At 36.5% G+C, this 19180-nt stretch overlaps 1 protein-coding gene and 1 long non-coding RNA gene across 2 annotated transcripts in view; one reads left to right on the top strand and one right to left on the bottom strand.

Moving 5' to 3' along the window:
* The window catches only part of LOC120535155, a 38223-nt gene extending 33236 nt beyond the window's left edge, over positions 1-4987 (top strand). The window contains exons 2-3 of the long non-coding RNA XR_005634860.1: positions 3465-3604; positions 4725-4987. This is a non-coding gene — a long non-coding RNA (uncharacterized LOC120535155). The remainder of the gene's footprint in view (positions 1-3464; positions 3605-4724) is intronic.
* urm1 (ubiquitin related modifier 1) overlaps positions 1-18310 on the bottom strand; it is a 42729-nt gene extending 24419 nt beyond the window's left edge. The window contains exons 1-2 of the mRNA XM_039762772.1: positions 18201-18310; positions 6606-6676 (exon numbers count right to left, since the gene is read on the bottom strand). Coding sequence (XP_039618706.1) covers positions 6606-6676; positions 18201-18241 — 112 coding nt within the window. The 5' untranslated portion in view covers positions 18242-18310. The remainder of the gene's footprint in view (positions 1-6605; positions 6677-18200) is intronic.
* Positions 18311-19180: the final 870 nt, after the last annotated feature.

The raw sequence follows: 19180 nt of genomic DNA on the forward strand, positions 1-19180 counted from the left end.
AAAGCATTTGTGTGGTTTATTAATGTTTTTAACATTTAAATGACAAGTCAGTTTTATAATGCAAATTTCACTTTACATAATTACATGAAATCACTAGATATAATTATAGTTACTCTCAGGACTCTCTTTCAGTTAAAATTATTTTTAAATTTGTAATTTAAAATTTTTATTTTACACATTCAAACAAGTAGTGTCTAGTTGGTAAATGCCCAAGGAAAGCAAGCAACAGATGTGTTTACTTTTTCTTTGTCAATAACTATGCATTCAGTTCTGGATAAAGGAGCATTATATAATGCATACATGTAGGAGAGCAGCATAAATGCACTTGCAAGGTTAACATTAGGCACAGAAATGCCTTTATTTCCTGAAACTCTTTCGTTCAGAACTGTAATGTTAATTAGTCATGGTTTTCTCGAACAGAATCAAACTTCATCCACAATTATATGTATTACTCATGCAATACGTACAAATTATTTATGAGTTGTAAACTAACACAACTCGGCACTCTGACACAAAAGTATACAGCACATTGTTTGATAAAATAAGATGACAACTTCCAAATCAATTCATTTTTGCTTATTTCAATGCAGGGTGATGAGGGCCAAAGCCTGTCTTGATAGCATTATGGATCTCAGACAGACAGCAGGTCACAGGGCACACTCATGCACACCCAGCTAGTTTAGAGTTGACAGCTGGCTTAACTAGTATGTCTTTGGGTTATACTAGAAAGCCAATTTACATGCAGAAAAAAAAATTGGGGAGAACATGTAAACTTCAAACAAGTAATGCCAAGGTCAGGATTTAAAACTATGGAGCAATGTAATAGCACAGTTAAAGAGTTCAAGGTAATGATGTTGAATCAAAAACATACATTTTAAAAGAAAAATAATCATACAATAAAAACAGTGTAATGCTTAGATCCTCCAAACACATTTATTACTAACTGCCAACATAATGCTCAAAAAAGTCTTAATTGGAGCTAACAAAAGTGAAAAACACTACAGACTGTATGTATATCAGTGAATATAACACTTCAAAATGCTTGCTGGTTGGAAAACAACTAATTCATGAATAAAACTGGCCAGCATTATGTCAAAATCATTTTTCATTTTTATAACTTCAGCTTTTACAGGTATTAGTATTTTCATGTAGAGTAAATAATATTTTAACTGGCAATAACCTGCACTAATTTAAAAAGATAAAAGCTGACCTATGTGACGTCTTAAATTGTAAAAAAAAGAATTTTAAATGTAGCTAGATTTTATATGTGCTTTTAAGAACAACACGTAATACTAGGAAATGAATGTTATTTAAAACACTACGTAGTCACCATTAGTGTTGCCTGAAAGTGCCTACTTTTTAAGTGAAGTAGAATCGAACACAGGATGAGTCACATATTTTCCGATGATATGTGATTTTTAAATGCTATATTAAAGAAAAAAATGTTATCTAGTAGGTTTCAGCATTCAGTATTTGTTAGTTATAACAGTCATCTAATAAACCCAAAAATCTGGCTTCCACTTGATTTTTTTTTTTTTGGCCATGGCATAATTACAACTAATGCAACAAATGTATAACAACATTTAGAAGATCACTCATTAAAGAATCTTACTTCCATTTTAACAGAAATTGTGTGTCTACTACATTTTGTGTTATACCAAACTAATAAGTCATATATATTAAAACATTTAAGCAATTCATCATTTATTTAATTTTAATCTGGTATGGCTTCTGTTTCAGCAACTGTCGTTTTATGACTCTTAACATTGGTTGTGTGCCACAGTTAGTGGAATTAGAATTATAAAAACAGACTGCAAACATTTTCACCTATACTAAAATTTGATTTGATGCTACTCCTCAATGTGAGTTTCTGACTCCATTCATCTTTTTTTTTCTTCCACTTTGGTTGATTTGTTGATTAGCTGAATATGGATGTGTTAATTCTCTTTAAATTTAAATGTATATATTCTTGTAGAAAAGTGCTTTCCCTCCCATTAATTTGAGAGTATCATTTTCAGAGTTGCAAAGCCGTTTCATAATTTATTTTATTCTCTTCAAGGCTTCTGTAAAAAATGAACTTTAATTTTACTAATAATTATTGTTAAAAATGAAGTTGGACTTTGTACAACAATTACATACTGTGGAAAAAAACAGCAAAAACAATGGAATGCTTGGGGACAAGATAAAAGTCATCAGACTAGCACAGTCTGGGGACTGCCAACTAAACAGTCATGTTATAAAGTCAATTAACACTCCTGCATATATTTTTTCTTGTTGTATGTCATTTTAAGACTGCATAGATTCATTTCATTATTCCACCTTTAACAGAGCACATCACTACAAAGCATTTGACAAAGCACATAGAATATGATTAAAAGGACAAAAACAAAATTCAATATATGATCATTCATATCTAAGACATTAAAAACAAAAATCAGTGTAAAATTGAACTGAATATGCATTTTGGTAAACTGAAATACAACACATTTGACTTATGAATAGTAAGGTGGGTACAGAAACATATATATTTTTTTCTGCCCTGTAATTTAGTTCAAGATCATAAAAAATTAAACACACTGCTAATATCTCTTTTAGTTAAGCTTAAATTTAAAATGCAAGATGAAACTCAGAATATGTCTCATTTTCAAATTTGGCCAAAAGCATGGTTAGTTTTTGGCAACTACTTAGTTTTAAATTATAATAATAATGAAAAAACTACAACTTTTCATCAGTGTAGTTAATAAGGATGAACATCCAATTAACAAGGTTAAAGAAAGCACTTAAAGAAACATTTCTGTTTATATACAGAAATATATCAAATTGTTATCTGAAAAAACTCAGAAAGAAAAATTATTTGCAAAGTCAAATTAATGCTTTTAAGCAGGACATTTGAGAGAAAAGGTTGGATGTTCTGAGTCTTAGCTTTCCCATGGGCTTATTTATGCTGCATTTTTGTTAAGGCTGAATATTGTTCTTTTTTTTAATATATACATATATATTTTTAAAACTATTGATTTATGAAAAATATTTTGCTTTGGAAAGAACATTAAATAAGCCAGACAATTTGTATAAAAAAAGAGAAAAATGGCCTAAAGTATTGCCAGAGTTCCAAAATGTGATATTATATATGCTCAGATGTGAAAGCATGGACATTGAACCTAAGAGAAGTGGCGTTACAGATCTTTCAAAAAGCCAGTTCCATAACTGAGCACAAAGCTGTTCTTTCACCACGATTCAAAGATTTGGTTAAATACTTCAATAAAGTATTTTTGTTTGAAATTTTCCATACACCAAGCAAGCCATATTGCCAAGAACCTTGGGAGAATGGAACGGAAGAATCGGTGTTTCAGGGAACTATACTACAAAAAGAGAATAGATTAACTTGAGCTTTGAATATTTACCATGTTCCAATGAGCTTTCTTTTGTTACATTAATTCTGAATATCTCTACTGCTCTTCTGACAGAGGCAGGAGGGGTTGATTCTCTTCTCTGCGTTGACCAAATGAAGAAGAAAAGATCCAGTGACCTTACTACATTAATGAAAAGCATTAAGATCACATTTTTTCATGCTGTCTTCCTCTGATGTCCTTTTCAGTTCTATAAGGTATTTAATTTGATAAAGCTAATCTTACAATGACTAATTATGGATTATTTAAACTTCTACTGATGGAATTTGCTACATATTTTAGTTTTTTGGGGGAAGGGTGTTTCAGTGTTAAAACCCCTTGTGCTCCTAATGGTCCGAAATGATTGCAAACAAAAAGTATTGAATTCTTTGACACAATTGTTCCTACATCACTCCCCCACCTCATCTACCTTTCCTATGACCCCTATGTGCAATATAAAGAGCCCATCAGCAGTATCACTGACTCCATTTACAAATGAATACCGTACCATAATGGAGCAGTTAGGGAAAGAATAGGGAGGCAGAAGGGGGCTCACAGATGTTGGGAGGGAGTTGAAGCCTATTGTTTAATTGGGTGGAAACAGAAGAGAGGGGGGCCTGCAGCTCCTTTTTAAATACGATTTGTGATGGAGTTCAGAGACTGGCAAACAGAGCTTGTGTTCGACTGACACCGAAAAGAACAGCTGGCCCCAAGGAGCGTGTGAAAGGCATCTCAATGAGGGAGGAAGAAGGGGGGAAAAAAAGCTGGGGGTATTTTTAGTTTAACATAGAAACAAGATCAATGAGAACTTCCCCACCCATTTCAATGTGTCACACATGTATGTAAGCATATCAGAATTAAGGATGAATCATCAAATCATTCTACATAAAAATCAGTAACCTCAGAAGGCGCTAATTTGAACAGTAATATAAAAATATTTTATTAAACTTTGATAGAATCTTTATATACCCAAAATGCAACATGTTTGCCATGCTAAATGTTTAAGAATACATATTTCACTGTTTACTAATCATCACCCCCTTCATCATACTTTTATATAAAATGGTCTTCACTAAGGATCTGCTTCTCCATCACCAACACATAAGTAAATTAAGAAAAAAAAAGGATAGTTGCCAGGAAAAAAAAAAAAATCAGTACAACTTCTCTTATCTCTTATTATTAAACAACCTTTTTCATTACAGCAGCCATTCAATAGAACACTCTTTACAGGAAGTCATCTCCCACAGTTCTGGTTTCTAGTCTGATCTTTAATTTACTGACTCTAAGGTACATCTGAGGAAAGTTTAGGATTATCTCTTATGTTTTCTTTTTTGACAGGAATATAGCTGCCACACAACTGGTCTCAAGTGTACCATCTAAAAAAGTCAACTCAAGAAGAAAATAGCGCTACATAAGAAGTAGCATTGTGTGAAAGTAAGATTTTTGATGGTTATGTAAGCTCTGAATATGCAACTGGATGAACAGGTAGATCCCGACTTCAGTAGATTTATATAATATGGAGGACCAAAGTGAAGTATCTCTGTAAAGTGCAGCAGCTACTACAATGAGAGGAACACCTTCCATGATGCTAAAAAAAAAAACCATTAAAAACACCATTATACTGTAATTAATTACTGTCCTGCAGCGATAGTGTAGTGGTGAAATGCTGCTGCCTCACAGCTCAGCATGGACACTGTGAGGCATCTGTATATTCTCCCAGTACTCCTGCGTCCTCATTCATGCTAAAGACTGATGATCTTAATTGATCTGCTATTAGGGTGGTTATGTGTCAGTCAGTGTGTGTAAGCAAAGTGGTGTGTCATGCAGTACTGGATTAGGTCTTGCTCACAATGCTGCTGCAGAAACTTTCAGTCCTCATGAATTTGGATGAACAAATCAGTGATTGCTGTCCAAGGTTACTTAACTTAAGATTATTTGTTGAGGTTGACTGTCATTAAATGTGAGTAAATCAAAGAGGGAAATGAATTAATAAAATCAATAAAAGAATCCATTCATTTATGTCAGAAAGAACAACGTAATTAATTGTCCCACATAAAGTGACATTTTTTCTCTCAAAGTTTAATAATTTTATAGCAATAAAGACTTGGTTTGAGCCAGTTTTTGTTAGACATCTTGGCAAATATTAGAAGAGAGCTCTTATAAAGGCACAACTGACATATTTTACACACTGTCAACACATTATATTAATTATAAGCTAGGCATCAGGGTCATACAACTATCATAATTAACTGTGGGCTTTTACAATACAGGTTACATTTATCTTGGTTCCATTGAGACAGTATTCACAGAAGATAAAACAGGACATCTGAATTTCATTACATACTTAGAATTAAGATACTATTTAAGAAAAATTCTAAAACAATTCAAAAATAACTACACAATTACGGTCTACTATCCAACTTTTTTTGTTATTACAATACTGAACTTTACTTTTAGTACCTTTACCAAGGTATAAAATGATAGTTGACCCAAAATACTCAAAACATGGGAAAGCAATCATCAATGCTCAGCATTACAGGATTAAAAAAAAGGTACAAACAGAAGAAAGTGGCTAAGCATATGTTTAGCAATGGCTAGATTTAGAATCTGCTTCATCATTCCATCTAAGCAATAAGCCACTTCTTGAAGTCATGCTCCAAAACATTGAGTGCATTTACATGCACACACAAAACAGGCGAGCAACCAGGCTAAGGCAGAAACCTAGCTTCTGGTTAAAAAAAAACCCTGTTTACATGAGCAAGTCCACTTATGTTCTCCACAGGAAAAATGCTCATTAAATTGTGCAAAGAGTTAAACATCCTTAACAGCCAGCGTGAATCTGAAAACAAGCATGGAGCTGGTGCTTTAGAGTTTAACATTGTATGTTCAGCTCATCTGAACATAAATTCAGAGATTCTTGAAATACTGAGACAGATTGGATAATAATGGATAAACATTTCTCTATACAGCACAATGTAAGAGAACATCTGAAGAGAATGCTTCTTGCTGTAAGACATGAGTGACAATCAACTCTGGTAATAATGGGGTTTAAAAGTTTATGGCCATAGTGCTAATTGTGTATTTGCATTCAACACACAAGTGATTTATATATTTAAAGTCTGAAACATGTGCTGCCCATTATTACATAAACATTGTGTTTAATTCTTATAGACAAGGCTTATTAAGGAAATATTTTATAGGTAATGGTACACAACTTACATGGTTCAGACTGAGATGGCAGTGTTACATGATGAGTCTTAACACCATCAAACAGTAACTCAGCTCCACCCCTGAAAAAACAACAGAAAAAAGTTTATTAAAGATTAACGGAGACATGCAATCATAATAGCTGTAGTGTCAACATGTACAAAGCACAGTGAAATCCTTACTTGCATGTCCAGCAAAAATAAAACAAGTCACCATTCCCAGGTGCCATGATATGTGTAGGGTGCAATGATACTACACCTTAACATAACATTACAGTGCAAACAAAACTGTTATGTATGAAACTGAATTTACTAATGTGTTCTTGTAAAAGTATTAAGAAATCAAGTCAATTGCACATTCAGGGATAATCACCAGTAACATAACATTTATAACTTTTGTAAACATATTTGACCAGATCTTCTAGCCTATAAGCCTTTATTTGAAACTCCAGGGAATGCTACAAGTATACATATTATCACAAATGATTGGTGTACGTATGCAAGAGTGGCCTGCAAGGGTCAAGGAAAAGAATGATCACTTGCTCACTATCCATTAATGTCTGTTGTAGTTTACAAGTGGAAGGCAGAAGGACACAAAGACTAAAGAATCACAACTCCTTGTAGCTAAAGGCCATTATGAAATCTCAAATCTTGTCAAACTAAATGAATGTTCATCCTTCCATTATCCAACCCGCTACAGCCAACCTACAGGGTCACGGGGGTCTGCTGGAGCCAATCCCAGCCAACACAGGGCGCAAGGCAGGAAACAAACCCTGGGAAGGGCGCCAGCCCACCGCAGATGAATGTTCACATTAATGAAAAATATTGCTTGCTAAGGCTATCCACTCTCTGTTGAATGACTAGGGAACCAATGATCAAGGACCCTTAATCACATATATTAGATGTAACTTCATTAAAAAAAAGAAACATTTGTTCTCTTTTATGAAGACCAGTAAGCAAATCACTATGTTAAAGTTATTTGTTAAATCACACATTTCCAAAAGTTTCAACCTAAAAATTAAATATTAATTAACAGTGCTTTGAAAAAAACATTTTGCTGAAGAACCATTTTCATTTTTACTAGTAAAATACAAACTACAGCTTTTTTCTGCTTGTGGTAGTCAATCACATCAGTTTTCAATTTAACAGATAATAATTATTATTCTCTTGCCAAGTTCTTATTTCTACTAAGCAATTTACTGAAGGTGGGACAAAAGTGCAATATATTCCACCATCAGTAAAACCCCACACAATATGAGTGGCATTTGGGCTCATGGGGTAACTGTCATTTCACAGAATTTGGCCCAAAGTTCACTTAAGAACTGGGGTATCTTCTGCATGATTTTTAATGCTCTTTCTGGGTTTGTCTGGAGATCCATCCACATGTCTGGAAGAAACTAGCACAGTCTAAAACATGTGGCTACGTTAATTGGCATTGGTACATTGTCCCACTGTGACGATGTATACTGACTATTATAAGCCAACATCTAGTGCAGTATTGTTCTCTGCTTTGCACCCATTGCACCTTGAAGAGGCACTGTCACAGTTTCACACTCACATTCATTCATCTGTTATCTAAACAGGTTATGAATCAACAGGTCAGTATTTTTCACTGTACTTGGGAGCAGGTGTGGTATAAAGTACAATATGTATAAATTAAGGACTACCATAAAACAAAAAAAAAGGAGGCGAAGGAATCGTGATCCACAAAAATGATACTGTCCTTATACTACACTCACCTCATGCAGTCTAAAATTGGATTCAAAGGCAGACCTTTCTTTCATTAGAAAGGCAAGAGTATGAAAGGGTATAAGAACATGAACAACTCATTATTAATTCTGATAAGTGTTTAAACAATCTTGTATAAGATGGTACTAAATACATTATCATGTGGAACAAAGTATTAATTTGTTTAGTTAGCTGCCTCTCTTGATTTGTGTCTTTTGTCAACCTAATTGTCACAACACTGAATTTTATCTCCTGCTGGCTGGAGAACAAGCAGGAATCAAGCGTTCCCAAGTGAATTAACTTTTAATATACAACAGTAACAGCTTAATGATTTAAATTGGTATAAATGTTTCCTATAAAACTCTTCTCTACAACATTCTTAATTATTGAGGTCCGCAGAAATGGGCAAAGTAAAATAATGTCTTCAAATGCCACATTATTCATAGTACAATAAAACCAAAGTACTGCAACCCGAGGAAAAATAAGATGGTACAGAGAATTTGTTAGGTTTTGAAAAGAAAAGTGTTCATATAAATTATACATCCTTGTCCTACAATTGCTGAAGAAAAACAAAGGAGTTTAAAGTGAAAAAGCATGCAACTATATTTTCATATAATCTAAATATGACTTATCATTTATCAGTTTTTTAAAAACCTCCCTATGTCATTAAAGGGTCAAAGAAGGCAAAGTCTACCAAAGAAGGACTATCAGTCCATTGCAAAGGACAATGACACATGTGCCACTAAACTGAGACATTTAAGACATGCGAGTCACCATTAAACATACATCTTTGTCAGGTGGACAAAAACCCATGTGAATAAACAGAAAAAAATGAAAAGTCCACATGGACAATAGCCAGATTTGGAATTGGACCCGGGCGTATGAAGCTGTGAGGTGGCATCTGAGCCATCTGCTGAAATAAATTATAGACACAATAATAATTTTTAGATTGTTGAAAATTATCTAGGGAATAATACCATTAATTACTTTCTAATAATGTAACATTATGTTAAAATTTCTATATCAAAAATCTAAAGTACATACACATAATATGATAAAGATAAAATCAGAAACATTCACAACTGCAAAAAAAGAAATAATTGTAGTTGTCTTGAATGTAACAACTGATAAAACATCCACTGACTTACACCAAACCACACACTTATTCTGAGAGAATCAGGGAAACATCCAGCATTATTGAATAATAATAAAACACAACACTCAGGTATGAGTCAGGCATGTGAATGGTTAATGGCACCATTTACTCGTGGCTATAATATGTAGAAAGGTTTAAAGTGGAAAGGACAAGGGTAACCTGCTGAGACTCACTGTAGGATTTTGGCTTGTGTAGATCAGTAAGCTGTTCAAGTACCCATCTTGTGCAAACTTTATGGTACCCCAGGTCATCGTACACTATGGCAGGTGCAGATCCATTGCTGACATCCAAATGTGCAGCAATTATAGACAATGCAATCCACCAGTCTTCTCTGATGAAGGCATTTGCCATGTCAATGCAGACTTGTGTGCGCGATGATGATGGTCAACCAGATTAAGATTCAACTGTTACATGTGTTCTTCCCACTTTAAACCTTTCAAGCCATTCATACATTTTTTTCATTGACTCGTGCTGCTGTCACTTCAGTACTGAGCCAACATCCTTTGGTGAATTTCAGCAGGTTTTACTCCTTCTGCTCACAGAAATCTCAATACAGTGCATTTTTCAAAGGTGTAATCCCGCAGCATAGCATCCATGTTCATTTGACCTTGACTTTAACTAAACTAACGGCAGAGTGCTGCACTGTGCATGTTCAAACTTCCCATAAGCCATTGTGAATGTGTGATATTAAGTCCACTTCAGTCCATTGCAGTTACTGCCTAATTGCCTTTACATTTTGATTCACCCTGTACTTATGCTTTTCTTTACAAAGTAATTCGTCACCACCCCTTGCGTTATGTGTTTGTCACCTCCACATATAGCTATTACTTACATTTTGCACATACCACCTTTTAATTTCTGCTGCTTATAATGTAGGGCTACAGTAATGCACCTCGCTTTACACTAACCTTAGCCCAATTTTTTTTTTTCTTATCAAAGAGGAAACCGCTCAAGTCCCAAGCTAGAACAACCAAACAATTTTTGGGTACATATTACACTGTGAGATTTTACACCATTGATGAAAATCATAAATTCACCTGTGCATGAAGCACAAATCAGCCTTGTAGCTCCATGTTAAGCCTGGATGTCAGACATAGACCTGCTGACAATACTGAGCCATTAAGCCAACCCCCTTTTTAGCATTGCTGCATATAAAAAGAGACCCTAGCTTTTGTTATTTATCAGAATTTCACACATTTACCAGCTAGTGAATGTGATAACTGGCTAGAGAATACAAAATTACTAATCTGATCCAAAATTATTATTATTCATTATTGGGCTCACTAAATGCTTCACTTGCAGCATTCACAGCCCCTCTTCACAGACCCTTCAAGTTCACTTATTAGAAATTGTTTCCATATTTAAAATTAACTTGGGGCATGGAATGGCCAAGGCGTTTTAACAGCATACTTCTTTGTTTTTTCTAAATTTGAACACTTTTAACTAGAATTTTTCTTATGGTAAGATGTAAGCTATGTTTAAGACTTAACCTAATACACCAACATCTTGATTTATGTTTAAGTATGACTCATCCATATAACTGTTTTTGAAATAATGCAAGTTGAGTGCAATTGCAAGCTAGCAACACAGCTGAAAAGTACCACTTATTATAATGTGGCTTGTCACCATGTGTTAGAAACATGTACACTTCACTGGCCTGCTCCTCCACCTAACAAACAAAAGTAACAGCTGCACCTCATCAAGCCTTGTACCATGTGAAAGTGAAACAAAAATGATGAATAAAACAACATTATAGCATGAGGAAAGAAAAGGCCATAGGCCAACCAGATTTCAGCTTCCCAGTTGCTATACAGTCACTGGACTAATGAGGTAATAGTGAATACTTTGGAAATACTGAAAGTTTTGTAGGATTTTCTTTTAAAATGGAAAATAATGGAGAAGACTAACCTTTTTAGCCCTCTATGATCTATCACCTGCTTTTTCTCTAGAACATTAGAACAATCTAGATAGGAACAGGCCATTCACGCCAACAAAGCCTACCTTGGTAGCTTATTCTAAGTGTCTGTGGTTCTCAGCGTAAAGAAAAACGTCCTGATGTTTGTGTAAAATTTACCTTTAACAAGTTCCCAACTGTGTCCAAGTGTTCTTGATGAACCCATTTTAAAGTAACAGCTGAGATCCATTGGACTAATTTCCTTCATAATTTAAACACTTCAGTGATGTCACCTCATAATCTCCTTTTGCTTAAACTGTAAAAGCTCAGTTCTTTTAATCTTTCTTCATAACTCATCCCCTGTAGCCCTTGAATCAGCCTGGTCGCTCTTCTCTGCACTTTTTCTAGTGATGCTATGTCCTTTTTGTAGACTGGAGACCAAAACTGCACACAGTACTCCAGATAAGGCCTCACCAGTGCATTATCAAGGTTGAGCAGAACCTCCTTGGACATGTACTCCACACATCAGGGTGCTATCTATATGTATAAGATTCTTTTCGTGTTTGAAAAGGGAATTGCGTATGACCACGCGAAACGGAAATTACGTATGACCACAGAACATATTATAATACAGGAACTAATCACTTCGTTTGTGGACGCCATTTTTATATCGTCTTTACAAATTGTTATTATTTGTGCGAGAGTTATTTTACTGATATTGAAAAGAAGTAAACACAAACACACCGATCTATCCCATAGAAGTGCACCCCTCGTCGCCCTCCTCTCTCGACTCCAGTGCTAAACTGTCTGCCGCCAGGCGCGTTCTGACAGAGTAGTTTTACTTATTTGTCCAAGTGACTGTCATGGAAACTGCCACATTGTAACTTTTTTTTTAATTGGCAGTACTTAATAGTAGAAGAGATGAAGAAAACAGTTTTGTGTCTTTCTACTTTTTAACTGCGCTGAGCTGTAAACAATGTGAAGACGAGACCGCCTTCAGCATCGAGGGGTCGTGACAACAAAGTGGACACTGGGAGGCGCGGAATGTCGGGCTGCTCTGCCGGGTCGAGAGCTTCGCAGTTTTGGGCAGCGTCCTCTCTTCTCGCACTGTTTGTGACACTTCCAGTGCCCCGTTGGCTCCTGGGAGAGTGGAAATCTTTACGAAGGAGTGTAATTCGCGCCATTGAAGTGCGACTCTCTTGTTAAATTGCGCTGCACGACTACCTACTGTCCCTTAAGGTGAGTTTGGGTCACTAAAACCCCGCAACATTCAAGGTTGCTTTTGTGATCAATTCTTTTAAGATGATGGAGGGTTTACATCTAAGAATATGTACCAACCTCTTCATGTAAAGTATTGGACTTGGGAATTGTTTGGACCTTCTGCCCATTAAGCACAGAAGGGCAGCTTCCACACTTCTCAGAATATTTTTCTCTTAAATCACAGGCACGTAGTGCAACGTTGTCAAGCAGGTAGTTTACCCAAAACCACTGCAGTAGTACTCAATGCATCTTTACTTCCTAAATGTTAATGTTTTACTGTTTAATAATTTATACGCTTCTTATATATTCTTCAAATTCTTTTATCAAAATGTTTTACTACTTAATAACTTATTTTATAAATAATACATTTTATTTTTTTCCCTTGCACTTAGTGAGCATAGCCACTGGGTAATCAGCAAGTATAACCTAATATTCTAATATTCTTAACAGCTTCTGAACACTGTCTGGAAGTTGATAGCGTCAAGTCCAGTATGACTCCTAATTCCTTCTCATAAGGTGTTCATTTGATTTTCAGACCTCCCATTGTGTATTCAAATGTCACATGTTTACTTCCTCCATGCAATACGTCACATTTACTGACATTAAATTTCATCTGCCACAAATCTGTCCAAGCCTGAATGCTGTCCAGGTCTCTCTGCCAATCCACCTATCTTGGTATCATCCGCAAACTTAAACAGTTTGCTACTTATAATCCTATCCAAATCATTTATATATATTAAAAATAGCAGTGGGACTAGCTCTGACCCCTGCTGGTCACCACTCTTAACATCAGCCAATTCTGATGAAGTTCCTCACACCATCACTCTCTGCTTCCTATGCCAACTCTGCACCTATCTACAAACCTCACCCTGTACTCCCACTTTTTAGTTTGATGCCCAACCTCTCATGTGGCACCTTATTAAATGCTTTCTGAAAGTCAAGATAAACAACATCATATGCTCCACTTTGATCATACCCTTTTGTTGCTTCCTCACAGAATTCCAGCATGTTAGTAAAACACAACCTCCCTCTTCTGAGCCAATGCTGACTGTTCAGAAAAAAAACTGTTCATGCCATGTGTTGCTCACTCTTATCCATAATAATCCCTTCCATTAATTTTCCTGTGATGCATGTTAAGCTTACTCGCCTATAGTTGCTTGGATCTGCCCGGTCACCCTTTTTATGTAACAGGATATTTGCTAGTTTACAGTCCTTCGGAACCTCCCCAGTGTGTCAAGGGTTAATATCTGTACTTGCTAGCCTCCTTCAGGACACAAAGGTAAATATTTTCTGGTCCTGGAGATTTGTGCGATTTCAACCTACTTAATCTGAGCAGCACTTCTCCTGCTACAGTTTCCAAATCAATCAGTACCTCCTTAGTAGTCCCATTTACCACTGGGAGGTTATCAACTTCCTGACTTGTGAAGACCTCAGAAAAATGCCGATTTACAACATACGCTATTTTTATTGTACTTTTTAATTCCCATTTACTCTAACTTTGTGGCAAAACATATTGTTCGGGTGAGGAATAAGTCAAGTCCAAAATGATAAATGTTGAGGTGCCAACCCAGCCACCCCTTTTAATAATGTAAGGTTTTAAACAAAGTAAATAGGTGATCAATGGTGCAATACAGAAACAGAAATGCCTTTCCCACACATTCAAACAAGCTTGACTGAGCGGTCCGTCTCTGGGGTAGAACTGTCCTGCAGCTAACCAAGGTCCTTTTGGAAGTGTCTTGGCCGGAAGGGGCAGAGTCAGTTACACTCATTGGACTGCTTCTCTGAGCAGTGAAAGGAAAAAGACGATGCTGTTAGCGACAGCGCCCCCTTGTGTCCCGGAGCGGTGCCGTTTACCTCCGATGAGTCCGGAAGATGACCCTCTTATGGGCATGCATGACAACATTTATACTTAGAAGCTTTTGAAATACACAGTCTCTAAGAGCATAACCATTTTTACATAAAAAATGTGTATACTGTGAAATCAAAGGCAAAATGAATAACAGTTATCTTATGGCTACAGATTTTATTACACTAAAATACACAGTACATAAGCATAATATTTTTGATTTTTAACCAAAAGTCTCTTTATTCTAAAACAGAAATGCCAATAAAACTTGTTCTTGTTTCTCTTCCATATACCTTCTCTACCAGAAATGACATTACAAAATATGGTCAGCATACTTTGAACTCTAGACTTTACAAAACACAGCAAAGAGAATGCCAGGTGGAATTTTTAACAATTATTAAACACTTGGATGACTTTTTCAAAAAAAAACTATCACCTTCTTTTATTTGTTTTCCTGTAGGAACCAACTGCTTTTCTGATTGTCAAAACTGAATTTATATTCCAGGAGACAACTAGGATCATTAAGGATTGGATAAAGCTCTTTAGGACATGATCAACTCCACTGATGTTTGATTAACCTTAAACAGTAAGCTTAAATAGTGAGTTACTGTTGAAGTTTATGTTGCATGTATCCAAATTTACAGATCAGTCAAAATGATAAAATACTCTACAGAAGAGATACATGGAACATTTATAAAATACAGAGCTGCCACTTAAAGCATTCAGTTAAAGTATGAAAATGGCTCAGTCAGAAAATTGCACTTGATCACTAACTGGATTCCTAAATACTTGTACACTGCGACTAAGTGATCCAGTTCTCCGCTTCGTTTATCTTGGGACTACCGTGTTTAGCAACTGTCAGCAGCACTGCAGGATACTTGGGTCTCAAATAAGAATAATGTGATTTCTTAAATATTCTTCAATGTATTTATTGTATTTCTGTCTGTTGTCTGAGGTACTATGTACACATGTCAATGAACCTGGCATAACTTGATATATTGAGTATTTTGATCCAGAACTACAATAATGCAATTTATTATGTCCTTTATCTGACATCACATTCCTAACACAAAAACATAGCAACTAATTGCACCAAATTAAGAAAAAAGCTTTGACTCTGTATAACCTACCTCATCTTTTTTTATTTTTTTATTGCAGAAACAGAATTTAAATACCCCAGTAGTTTTCACTAAGTTATGGTACAAAATGCATACTGTTGCTGTCTAAACTTAGACCTTCAAAATTCTGTATTCACAATAAAATATTTTCTTTAATTTCGCACAAATGAGTTCTGGGCAAAACACAGAGCTGCTGTTCCTTTATTGCTCAATAACAACAACAAATTATTTCTTGTATAGTCCAAAAATCACACAAGGAATGACTCAATGGGCTTTAACAGGCCTTGTTTTTTGACAGCCTAAGGAGACAAAAAAAAAAAAAAAGGAAAACAATGGGAAGGGTAATTCAGACAGACAAACCCTATTCCAGAAAGGTTGGGCATGCAACGAGTGTCAACAAATGGGCTAAATACAACACAAAACAGAACACAAGTAACCCTCCCAAAATGCACAAAAGACAGTTAAAAATGGCTTAGTTTTTTTCCCCCCATAATTCACTTCAGTCTGCAAACTGACAAAGGCCATAAATGGCAACATTCTGAGCTAGCCTATCCTCAGCAACTTCTTTCAACCCATCCTGCAGAACTCCCGTTAGAATTCCTCAGTTGGTTGTGTCTTGTATTCCTTCCAAGGGCGATCATTAGCCTTTTGAGAGCTGAAATTCTGAAGAAGGAAACTAGAGTCATTGAATGTAGATTTTAGAGCACTGAATCCACGGTCTCTAAAGCAGTCAAATATTTGTAACGTACAGGAGAACAGCAGTCAAATGTTTCCTCTGAGCAACTCAAAGTCACATTGAAGATATACCACCCTGCACTGGAGAAAATTCCAACTGCGTGGCACCCAACCAGGGGCTTACGAGTATCCCCTGCGGGCCAAGTCCTGAGCAGAAGAAAGACTTCATTTGATTGGGAACTTTGGTTAGAGAGACAATGCTAGGAGTACAGGCAACTCCAAATACATCTACACCAGCGTCTTTCAACCTCATGTATGAGGTACAGTGTCTTCCCTTTTGGAGATTGTATGGCAAAGTCAATGTCAATATCTAAATCATCCTACTCCTGCTTGTCACCTGACTGACACTGCACTTGACCCTCACTGTTCATCTTGTAGGTGATCAGTCCTTATTGTGGCTCAAACATGACTTTTTTTCATGACTGAGCTACATGGGTCCCCAGCCACTAGGCACTTACCATTGAACACCACTCTCAGTCCCGGCTCCAAGAGTGGCTCACAGTATCCCTGATGTGGGGAAAGTCCTTAGTGATATAATCAGCACAATCATAAGACTCACTTATGGATTTTTATTTGTCAGACCCCTCCTCTTACACCAAAATGTCATGAGTAACCCTATTGGGAGCACATACCTCCAGACTGTATAACCCTAAGGATCACAGAAAAAAAGGAAACCACACAAAAGTATAACAGCAAATGAAGAAAGTGTTCAGGTTATAATTCATGAAGCTGATGAGGTCAGGGACAAGTCTGAGTGCAATGAACAGGCAGACATAGCACCATCTTCACTCTGTGACACATAGGAATCAGTAGAAGTAACTGGATGATTTACATAAAATTCTGTCGGTGCAGGTAATGCTGGCTTAAATGTCTGTGAAAAACAAGTTAACAATAGTTCCATGTTTGGTAAACTACAGTCATATGAAAAAGTTTGGGAACCCCTCTCAGCCTGCATAATAATTTACTTTCAACAAAAAAGATAACAGTGTTATGTCTTTCATTTCCTAGGAACATCGGAGTACTGGGGTGTATTCTGAACAATGATTTTTAGTGAAGCAGTATTTAGTTGTATGAAATTAAATCAAATGTGAAAAACTGGCTGTGCAAAAATTTGGGTATCCTTGTAATTTTGCTGATTTGAATACATGTTACTATTCAATACTGATTACTTGCAACTCCAAATTGGTTGGATTGGCTCATTAAGCCTTGAACTTCATAGACAGGTGTGTTCAATCATGAGAAAACCACCCCCACATCAGTCAATAAGGCATGCGCACTGCTTTCGGTATAAAAGAACCAGAAATATAAATCCTAATGCATTTTGACAACGAATCACGGAGCTCGATGGCCGGACATACCCGGGTTGTTTGTTCGCTGCCTGTCGCCCTACAAACTTCGTGTCGCAGGTTCTGGACTGCGGGTCAGACACCACACAGCCAGACGGGTGACGATATCCAGAAGCTACTTTCGTTCTGCCCACCTAACACTCTGCAAATGCCCGATCTGAATCGCCAAAGAGGAACTTACATCGAGTTACTTATGTGTATGATAGGCTATGCAAAAACCTTTAAAAAAATGAATTAAGTGCCTCGTATAATAACGACATACAATCGCGACATTAATAAATGTATGCTATTTTTACTTTGGCTGTCTAAAAGTATATATTTATGTCACGCACACTACTTTCAAAGTAAATTTCAAACTTTTTTTAGGAAAGAGTTGATTTCTCACGTATCTTACGAGGTAACCGTGCTAACAATGCAGTGCAACTAAACTCGGGCGGAATTCATGTCGCTCTAGGCACATTTAAAAACGTTACTGAGAAGGAAGAAAATGAAAACATACAAATACAAAAGAAACTGCCAACCCACCCGAACTCCAGGTGTATGGATATGGGCGCTGCCATCTTCATCCGATGCACAGGAAGCGTCTCCTCAGCAACTTTAATGCGCGTGCTCAAACTGGCCGTTTGGATCTGCGCATACTCAAACTGGCCGAATGAAACTTCGCTTGTACGTACAGCACAATGGAACTGCGCATGCTCATATTGACAATGAACCTGCTCGATTACACTAGAAGCTGCCTGTCGCAGGACGCGTGTGACAGACAGTCCGAGATCATAGATGTGTAAAGCGGACTCGTTTGCAGATGTTAATAGAAAACGCTTTTTGGTTAGTGACGGAAAGGGATCGATTCTTTTCAATGAATCGTATGGTATGATGTCTGTTTTGGTTTGAATTAATACCTGCTATGGATACGATAAAACTGTTGCTGTGAATGGATTCTAAATAATCCCTAAATTGCACTGGTTACTGTGTGCCATTGGCTGAACTAACGAGTCAAATCCATTTCTAACCGATGCGCCCTTTCATCATTCATTGACTGTGATCACGGCATGTCCGTCTGGATAAGAATAAAATGGATATTAAGTTCCATTTGCCGGGTTTAGGGAATTTTTTTAATACTATTAAAGTGTCCCTTTGACATGAAAGAAAGCCCAGGAAGCGGGCTTAGTTGAAACATCTTGCACTAATAAGCGTCTGGTTATACTGTACGTAGTTCCATTACTTGACAGGTGACCAGACGTCCCGGACATGTCATCCTTTAGATGCCTAAAATATCGGTCCTTTCGGGATTTTATAAAATTCTTAACATTGTCAAGGATGTCGTATTGTTTACACAGGTCTGGTACTATTACTATTATTCCAGTAGATGCTTTGAACTTCCACATCCTGTAACCTGATGCGAACATTGCTAGAAAACTGACTAAGTGGTTTGTTCAGAGAAAAGCATGCATGGCAGTCTGACATCTCCTAGGAGGAGCATAGCCAAAGTTCAGTGTCATGAAAAG

Source organism: Polypterus senegalus, chromosome 9 (assembly GCF_016835505.1).
Source record: "Polypterus senegalus isolate Bchr_013 chromosome 9, ASM1683550v1, whole genome shotgun sequence".
Lineage (NCBI taxonomy): Eukaryota > Metazoa > Chordata > Cladistia > Polypteriformes > Polypteridae > Polypterus > Polypterus senegalus.